Genomic DNA, 9,353 nt, shown 5'->3' with positions numbered 1-9,353 from the left:
GTGTGAGGTCGCTCTGTTTTGGGGTCCTCGCTCGGCAGCGCTTCCTGGTCCACGTATTGAGATGATCACAAATATCCTCTTTGACAGATAATGACATTTGACCGTGTTTATACAAACAGTTTTTTCCCGTTCATGCTCACCAGTTAAGCCCCGGCGGTAGCCAGCTGACCGGAGACATTTGGACATTTGGACGTCGTCTCAAAACGGTACGTTAGACGCTTTTGTGTTAGCATCCAGCTAGCCTGTTAGCTTCAGCAGTGATGGAGTTTATGCTGAACCAGCTGTGTTTACTTTATGATAACGTTACTGCAGCTGCAGATGACCCCTGTTTTAACTCTGTTATTTCCACGTATGTGTCCCAGAAACAATCCATTGTCGTTAAAATAACCAACCTGGCAGCTCTGACTGTTGATTTGTTCAGCTAGCATGCTAGCTGTGTAGAAACTGTGTATTGATAGAGGAGTTTATAATAATACTAATGATAATAATAACTTTATTTATATAGCGCCTTTAAAAACGGTTGTTTACAAAGTGCTTTGATTGACAAAGAAAAAGCAGGAACTCAGGGAAGAATAAAAATCAACATCAACAATCAAGCCAAACAGAGAAAGCAAAAAGGCCAGAACAAAATACATATACAAAGGTCAAAAAGAATAAAGCACATTTTTAGAAGTTTTTAGGAAATATTAAAATAAATGCATTAAAAGACGATACAAACTGTAAAAGATGAAATCTAACAAGACGAGTTTGAGTCTCAGGCTGCGAACAAAATGCTGCATGATTTCTGACCCAAGCTATGGCCCTGAATTAATCTTAACCTTAAGTAACTGTTTTTTTTGTTTTCATAATTTTTGTTTAAAACAGATACGTTCCCAATTTAGGATAATATCTATCTCATTCTCCTGCGTGGTATGAATGCACCTACTGTGCGTCGCTTTGTGCAAAAAATTCTGCTAAATGTATGGAAGGCAAGAACATAAATATGGAATAGGAAAATTACAACAAAACATGACAAAGATACTTTTAAAAAGTACTATAATATAACAAATGCATACAGTACAGCTGTTATAAAACAAGACTTTGCAGGAACTGTGACTCACTGACTTTATTTGAACATAACTTACAAAGGAGTGTGGACCTTACAGCTTGTTTTGGTTAGTTGAGAACAGCTGAGAGCCAAGTTTTCTTTTCAGGAACGCCCTGATTACACTCAGAAGCTGTCAAATACAGCCACAGTATGATCAGTTTGGCACTGAGCTGCTCCTCTTGAACAGTCAGCAGTTACGAGCCTTGCTTAGGGGTACCTCGGTGGCGGTAACGTGCCCAAATTTATCCTGTTTTGATTTGATTTGATTTATACTCAGATTTTTTTAGCCCTAGAAGATAGCACTAAAAACATCACTAAAAACACTTATTTCCAAAGTGGCCCTCTTGATAATCAAAGGGGTTCACACAGTATTACCTGTTGGTCAGGGGATCAAATTGGTGACCATCAGGTCACCTGTCAGCCATGACAGTCCTTGGTTTTATTGAGAAAAGAAACTACCAGAATTTTTGTGAAAGTCACACTTTCAGATAAATTATGCTTTTTTTTCCTCAACATGAGATGAGATTTTAGTGGAAATGGTAATTTTTGCATTTTATTTTCACTTTAAAAAAATATTGTTGATTACTTGAATTTTTTCGATACTGATTATTAGTAGTTAATAAGACCAATAACCAATACTTGGAACCAATATGCACTTACGATAAAAATGAAAATAGAATTTGGAATATAACAAACTCCAACACTAAACTCTGTTTAAATGCCTTTGGCAAATGTCAATCAATACTGAAACTTTTAACATCATATACAGACATTTTTCCGCAACTTTTTGTATAAAGTCAAGCGAAAATTTAAATAAAAATGAATTTTAAAAAACAAGTTCCCAAGGTTTTACAAAGTAAATGTTCCTCCCATTCTCCCATACTTTCTTTGGACTTTTTAATTCATTAATTTTATCGGCTAGCATGAAAAAAAAAAACGCAGATACAGATAATCGGCAAAATGCCAAATATAAGCCCCAGTAACCTGATGACCCCTAAAATATATATTAATTGTCAAGTTGGAATCTGTTGGCTAAAAGGTCCATGTCATCCTCAGATCTTACTGTTATGTTTCTGCCTTTAGGACCCAAAATGTCTTGGTTTGCTGAGTTGGCTGGAAAAGCTGAAGACTTCCTGAATAAAGTGGACCAAGGAGCTGCCACCGCCCTGACCAAAAAACAGGAGAGAACATCCTCCTTTTCATCATCTTATGGAGTCGAACCGATCGTCAAACCTGAGTACGACGCTGCATACAACACCCACGCAGCTGTGACACACCATGAATATGCATCCTCTGATGCTGCTCAGAGCTACATCTCCGCAGCAGCTGGCAACATCAAGAGATCCAGCGCGACCCTGCTGGCTGGTACTGCCAACATTCCCAGTGTCCCCTCTGGTTCTGGCAGCGGGGCCTCCAACTCTGCCAAAGCCTCATCTGGCTTTGTGAGGCCCAGAAAGAGCGAGCAGGATGTGGATGACGACATGCTCTTTAACTTTCTGAACAGCTCTGACCCTCCAGCCAGCAACAGGAGGGATTCAAGAAGAGATCTTGTGAAAGTGGCAGCTCCGGTTACTGAGGCCCAAAACCCAACACCTCCTCCCTCCGCTGCTCCTCATATCCCCTCTGTCCCGTCGACGCCCCCCTCAACCCGGGGTGTATCCAGGGCCTCAAGCATGAGCTCACTGTCTGCTCACAGCATCAAAACATCAGAGGAGAGCTCTGCAAAAGACCCAAGCCAAGGTATGATTAATATGACCCCAATCAAAAAGTGCCACATTCATTCATGAAGCAGTAAAAATACCAAGGTATGATATCACTGTGGTAATAGTAAAATTGTTTCATTAACCCTTTGATAGATGAGCAAAATGGCTTGATTTCTTTTAAAAACATTAGAGGACGGCAACATGCAACTTACCAAGAAATGACTCCAAAATAGCAAGAAATTAGTAACAGTACAATACATTACAATTGAATTACATGAAATTAAGCAAATAAAAGTAAAAACAAAATTATTGTCCCCCTGTTGATGGACAGCTGTACAACACAAAAGAGAGGCAGTCATATTTTTCTTGCCTTATTTAAGGACTGGGTGATATGGAGAAAATCAAATATTACAATATATTTGTTTAAATACCCTGATATAGATATTGTGACGATATTGTAGGTTTGACTATTGGTTGTTTCACAAAATATTATCACAATGAGACTTTGACAAATAATCATCAGTAATGTGTTTAGAAGGACTGAGTGAATAAAGGCAAATAATAGAACAGTCTGGAAAGTTCAGAAAATCACATCATTTTACTGTAATACAGCCTTCAAAATAAGGAAAAAACAACTTACTATTTTGTACATTACTCAAAATCTAAGAAGAATTCTAGTCTCACATTATTATATTAATGTAATATCAGTATATTGCCCTGCCCTACCATATCTACATAAATATATGTCTGATTTATATCTGAAATATATTTACTTTATTTTATTTTATTTTATTTTAATATGTTTATTTTTTTATTATTATTTTTTTTCCATTTAATTGTATTGCCTGGCCACCAGACACACCTGAGAGTTCAGACTCAGGCCTGGCTGTCCCTCAAGAGTCCAGCAGACAGGAGGCTCCTGCTCTTCCTCCTCCACCTCCCACAGAGGAGCCACAGAGCCAGATCCTGTCCAGTCTGCGTCTGGAGAACCAGCTCCTGCGCAGTGAGGTGTCCTCCCTCAACCAGGAGATGGCTTCAGTCATCCAGAGAGCAAAAGACTTACAAGACGGTGAGAAATGCACCTAACAGGAACTATGGTCTACATTTCTGCACCTCTCCCTCTGTATTCATTAAGTGGTTTTGTGCTCATATAGAGTTGAACCAGGCCCGCATGCGTGCAGACAGATGGAACTCGGAGCAGTCTCAGACCGACCGGATGGTACGGGAGCTTCGGTCAAAGGTTGATGACCTAACAGAGGCCCTTTCTGCCAAAGATGGTCAACTCGCAGTCCTAAAAATCAGGCTTGATGAAGCCGATCAGATGCTGAAGTCCCGCAGTGCCGCATTAGAGGAGGCACAGAAGGAACGCTCAAGGTACACTCTTATATATATATTTTATACATCCACAACATTGACTCGCTTTCCGTTTTCAAATCTCATCTTAAAATGCATCTTTTTAAACTTGCATATTGAGTTTGATCCGGTCACACTGAACCTTTGTACATAATGATTTTATACTAATTACTAAAATACTAAATAGTATACTAAAACTTAATTTAATGGATCTGCTGTTACACTGTTGTTCTTTAACTCAGTCTTTTAAGGGGAACTTACGTGTTTTGAAAGGCGCCTACAAAAAAAATGTATATATTATTATTATTATTATTATATATACGTCAAAATAGAAATATTTTGAAACTTTTATTTGTAGATATCATTTCTATTATTATTAATATTGTTGTTGTTTATTTATTATTATTATTATTGTTGCTGCTGTTGTAATCATCATTATTATTATGAACACCTTGTTAAGTAGAGATCAGATCTAGCTTTTTATGAGTTGGTTTATATATTTTCACGTCTGGTTTTTAGAATCATGCAGGACCACACAGAGGGGAGCAGCTTGCAGTCCCAAGCTCTTGAAACGATACAGGAGAGGCTGCGAGAGGCTGAGCTGGGCCTCAGGAGGGAACAGGACAACTACCGGCAGATGCAGGTGCACATGATGCCATACATCTTCCTTTTAACACTCAGCTGCCACTTAATTAGGTACACCTTGCTAGTACCGGGTTGGACCCCCTTTTGCCTTCAGAACTGCCTTAATTCCTCGTGGCATACATTCAATAAGGTGCTGGAAACATCAGAGATTTTGGTCCCTATTGACATGATAGCATCACTTTGTTGCTGCAGATTTGTCGGCTGCACGTCAATGATGGGAAATTCCTGTTCCCACTCCTCAAAGGTGCTTTATTTGATTGTGATCTGACTGTGGAGGCCATTTGGTTACAGTAAACTCATTTTCATGTTCAAGAAACAATTTTGAGATGATTTGAACTTTATGACATGACATCCTGCACGTTATCCTGCTTGAAGTAGCCATCTGAAGATGATTACACTGTGGTAATAAAGGGATGGACATGGTCAGCAACAATACTCCGGTAGGTTGGTGCCATTTAAACGATGCTCATTTGGTTATAAGGGGACTTGGGGGGCTTAATACATGAGGCTGGGCCCCAGTTCACGCTTGAAGTTGAACAGGTGAACCTAAAAAAGTGGCTGGTGAGCGTATATGACAGTTCAGTCTCCACTGAAAGTTTGGAAAAGATCAGATTTCTTAATTCTGTGTTTTTGTGCAGAGTGAGTATGCTGGCCGCCTGTCCAAAGCGGAGGCTGAGAGGCAGACCCTCGCAGAGACGGTGACTGCAGCAGAGCGGCGAGCTGCAGAGGAGAGGCTCAGGGTCGAAGACCTCCAGCAGCAACTGAAAAGTGCCAAAGCTGCAGCTGAGACCGCCAAACAGGAGTTACAGGACTACAAGCACAAAGCTTCACGCATCCTACAAGTGAGACAAATTTATTTAAAATATTTTTGTGTTCTTTTGCAATTTTTTTTTTCTTTTTGTCATCTTTTGATTAACTGTTGTTGATTATGTTTTAAATGTTCCTCTAGTCCAAAGAAAAGCTAATCAGCAGCCTGAAGGAGGGATCTGGTCTGGAGACGGTGGACGGCAGCGGGGCCATGGCTCTGGAGCTGGAGGACTTGCGTCATGAGAGGGAAATGCAGAAGGAGGACATCCAAAAACTACAGGGGCAAGTGCACACGCTTCGAATAGAAATACAGGTGAGGATTTAAAGGGCAGAAAATAGAGAAAAGGATTGTCTGTATTGGTGTTTGTGTATCTGATGGCTGCACTGTGATGTTTGTAAATCTGTTTATGGCTGGGTTGCACCGGCAGAGATTAGTACCGGATTAGTTCTAATCTAAGTTTAGGAAAACTGGGGTTAAAATGAGCAAATCCAGAGTTAAAAATATGCAGAGCTCTGTTGCACAATTATTGTTTTTTAATTTTATTTTTTTGACTAATCTGTTCAAGTGAGACATGTTTTTTGTGGCAGGATCTGGAGAATCAAGCCGTGACGGAGGCGGAGACATGGCGGGATCAGCTGCTCCAGCTAGAGGAGCAACTGGTCCTACAGAGCAGAGCGAAGCAAGAGGTGGAGGCTGAGGTCGAGCGCTACAAACAGGTAAAGGAGGAAATATATAAAGTGCCGCACATTTTTCCCTTAAACTACATTCATAACTATCATTCATTTAAATGTCTGATTAAACTTTTATATAATAATAATAATAAGAATAATAACAACAACAACAACAACAACAACAACAACAATAATAATAATAATAATAATAATAATAATAATAAAACAATAATGTATATTTTGTAGCACTTATCAAATCAATGTTACAAAGTGCTTTACACACAAAATCACAATAAGACACACACAGGAAATTCTTACAAAGCAAAAAGTACAACACAAAAGAAAAATCAAACAGAGCAGTGCAAAATTTAAGTGCATTGTCAGAAGTAAGGTACAGTTTCGTAATATTAACAATAAGAATCCTTTAAAGAGAAATCATAACAACACCTATCAATAAAAAATAAGTCTTTAAAAGTGGTTTAAAAGAAGGTAGTGAAGCCAGAGTTCCTCAGACAGATCGTTCTACAGCCGAGGAGTCTTTACAGCAAACGCTCGGTCGACTTTAGTCTGTAAGTGTGTTGTGGAACAGCAGGTTCCTGTCTGAGGATTTGAGGTTGCGGACTGGTTGGTACGGGGGACAGCAGTTCAGATATATATTCTGGGCCATGAAGGGCTTCAAAAGTAAATAGTAAAATCTTAAAATCAATCCTAAAACAAATGGGCAGACAGTGTAAATTCATTAAAATTGGAGTAATGTGTTTCCTGTTATTTTATATTCTTAATTTATGTGGGATGTTTTTGCGTTTTCTTTAGGAGCTGCAGTACCTGGAGGAAGAGCAACATCGAGCCAAAACCACTCTGCAGAGCAGAATCAAGGACAGAGAAGATGAAATCCAAAAACTCAGGAACCAGGTCAGTCCCTTTATAATTAGACAGCGCATGTAAATGTAGAGTCCCTTTTCCAGAGTCCAGGGCTGCTCGGTCATTATCTGCTCTGTGACAGACAGAAACATGATATTATTGATGATGCTTTCTTCCAGTTGACCAACAAAACTCTCAGCAGCAGCAGCCAAACAGAGCTGGAGAATCGTCTCCACCAGCTGACGGAGACGCTGATCCAGAAGCAGACGATGCTGGAGGCTCTGGGCACGGAGAAAAGCTCTCTGGTCTTCCAGCTGGAGCGTCTGGAGCAGCAGCTGAAGAACTCTCAGGGAGGACAGAGCGGCGGGCCGAGCATCAACATGAGCGGTCTGGAGGGACCAGGTAGGAGAGGTGTGGATGTGGGTCAGATTGTTAAACCTTTGAAACCTAGATCGACAACAGTTTTTTGTTCTGTGTTCAGGCGCTCTTTACAGGCTGTTTAACCCTTTGAAACCAGAGTAAACTGGTTTGATTTATTTTGAAAACATGGGAGACAGGCAGTTCGCAACTTGGTAGGAAATATCCCACACATTGCAAAAATTGATAAAGTGTGACAAGAAAAAGACCTGGATAGTAAAAGTCCTAATAATAACTAATAATAATATCTTTTTTGATAAGGAGGAAATTTAAAAAACCTGGATAATAGTTTGTTTTTTTAAAGGAAAGGGATATTTAAAAAGGAAAAAGATGCCCATAAAATGATATTCATAATTATTATAATTATATATTTAAAATTATGTTACAGAAAAATAAACCTTTTTTTCAAATTTCAGAACCGTTTGGGGTCATTTTTTTGTCTCTGTTTTTTTTTTTTTTAACTTTTTAAAAAAATTTCTTTAGACTTTGATTAATTGTGTTTAAAAATGATAAAATTATTGTTTATTTAAATGGAGTCTGGTGGGTTTCACTGCTGCCAAAATACAGTGGTCTTGCTCAGTATTGGACCAGTTTAAAAAAAATAATAACATAAGCCGACATAACAACATAAGCCTTTTGAAACGGGACATATCCTTTTTTGTTTTTTCAGGTTTCATTCCTAGTTCTATTTTTTTCTGTGTTGTATTTTCAGTGGCCCGACAAAGAAACACACCCGTCCTTTTCAGTGATCAGGACAGTCCAGGAGTGTATGGCAAAGTACGCAAGGCAGCCAGCACCATCGACCGCTTCAGGTAACTGTTTTTTGGTTGTTTTTTTGTTTTGTTTAAAACGCCACTGCCAACTTATGTTTTGGAGGTTACATTACAATATTTACATTGTGTCCGTTTGTGTGTGAAATACAATCCCCTCTGATAAATGGAAAATTGTCATTTTAGCATCAGACTGGGCATCTTCTTGAGGCGTTACCCTATGGCCAGAGTTTTTGTTATCCTGTACATGGTGAGTATTTAGAAAAACTGGTATATTTTTTTGGTATCTCTGGTTATTAAAGAAATGAACATTTTAACTGCTTTTTACAGGCGGTACTGCACCTTTGGGTCATGATTGTTCTGCTGACTTACACACCAGAAATGCACCATGGTCACCCTGATGGAAGATAGGAGGCTTAAAATTTAGCGTTTGGTGTTTAAAAGATGTTTGTTCTCAGGCCTTGTAAGGATGGTACAAGCTGCTGAAAAATGGGCTCTGGGTCCTGACTCTCCCTGATTTGCACAGAAATGCTATGAATTAAAGACATTTCCTCTGATTTATCCTTTATTTTTTACAACTGAAGATTTAAAACTGAGAGCTGCATTGAGTTTTAAATGTTAACAGAGTGATATATTGTATTGGTGGTCTGCTGAAAGGAATCAAAGGTGATCTCACATCTGTTTCTTCTCATTATCTGCTTTCAGACCTCTTGTCTCTTGAGAGATTGTATTTAACACTATGTAAAAAAAAAGAATCTTTTAATAAAGAAGTTAGAAGAAACAACACAGTCTGACAGATTTGTATTTTTGTTTGTTTTACTTTTTTCTTTTTTTTTTACTTTTTTGGGCGGTTGGTGGTTTGCAAATTTTCAGGTAATTTTATTCATTTTTAATCTGTTCATTTTCTGTTTATTAGCTTAGGTCAGGCATACAATTTGTATATATGTTTAAGCTTTTGTCAGTATGGACATGCTAAACATGTGTTCGGTGAACTATATTCATAATTATTATTATTAATTATAATTATGTGTTTAAAAT

The 9,353-nt window shown here is 38.6% G+C and overlaps 1 protein-coding gene across 1 annotated transcript; it reads left to right on the top strand.

Annotated features, from left to right (window-relative positions):
* On the top strand, positions 1–9,099 carry golga5 (golgin A5). Its single transcript, XM_042500103.2, has 13 exons — positions 1–206; positions 2,171–2,827; positions 3,647–3,859; positions 3,945–4,164; positions 4,663–4,786; positions 5,427–5,630; positions 5,738–5,908; positions 6,184–6,312; positions 7,081–7,179; positions 7,308–7,530; positions 8,258–8,357; positions 8,502–8,565; positions 8,646–9,099. Exons 2-13 carry the CDS (start codon positions 2,179–2,181, stop codon positions 8,724–8,726), a joined length of 2,277 nt encoding a protein of 758 aa, XP_042356037.2. The 5' UTR covers positions 1–206; positions 2,171–2,178; the 3' UTR covers positions 8,727–9,099.
* Positions 9,100–9,353: the final 254 nt, after the last annotated feature.

Source organism: Plectropomus leopardus, chromosome 14, assembly GCF_026936395.1.
Source record: "Plectropomus leopardus strain MGB_pleo_1.0 chromosome 14, ASM2693639v1, whole genome shotgun sequence".
Classification (NCBI taxonomy): domain Eukaryota; kingdom Metazoa; phylum Chordata; class Actinopteri; order Perciformes; family Serranidae; genus Plectropomus; species Plectropomus leopardus.
The sequence above is the reverse complement of the archived record's forward strand: the minus strand, read 5'-3'. Positions and strand labels throughout refer to the sequence as shown.

Excerpts from the sequence above, each read along its gene's own strand:
- golga5 (XM_042500103.2), top strand. The coding sequence starts at position 2,179 with ATGTCTTGGTTTGCTGAGTTGGCTGGAAAAGCTGAAGACTTCCTGAAT. Across the intron at positions 7,180-7,307 it reads TCCAAAAACTCAGGAACCAG|TTGACCAACAAAACTCTCAG; the intron begins GTCAGTCCCTTT and ends GCTTTCTTCCAG. Across the intron at positions 7,531-8,257 it reads GAGCGGTCTGGAGGGACCAG|TGGCCCGACAAAGAAACACA; the intron begins GTAGGAGAGGTG and ends TTGTATTTTCAG.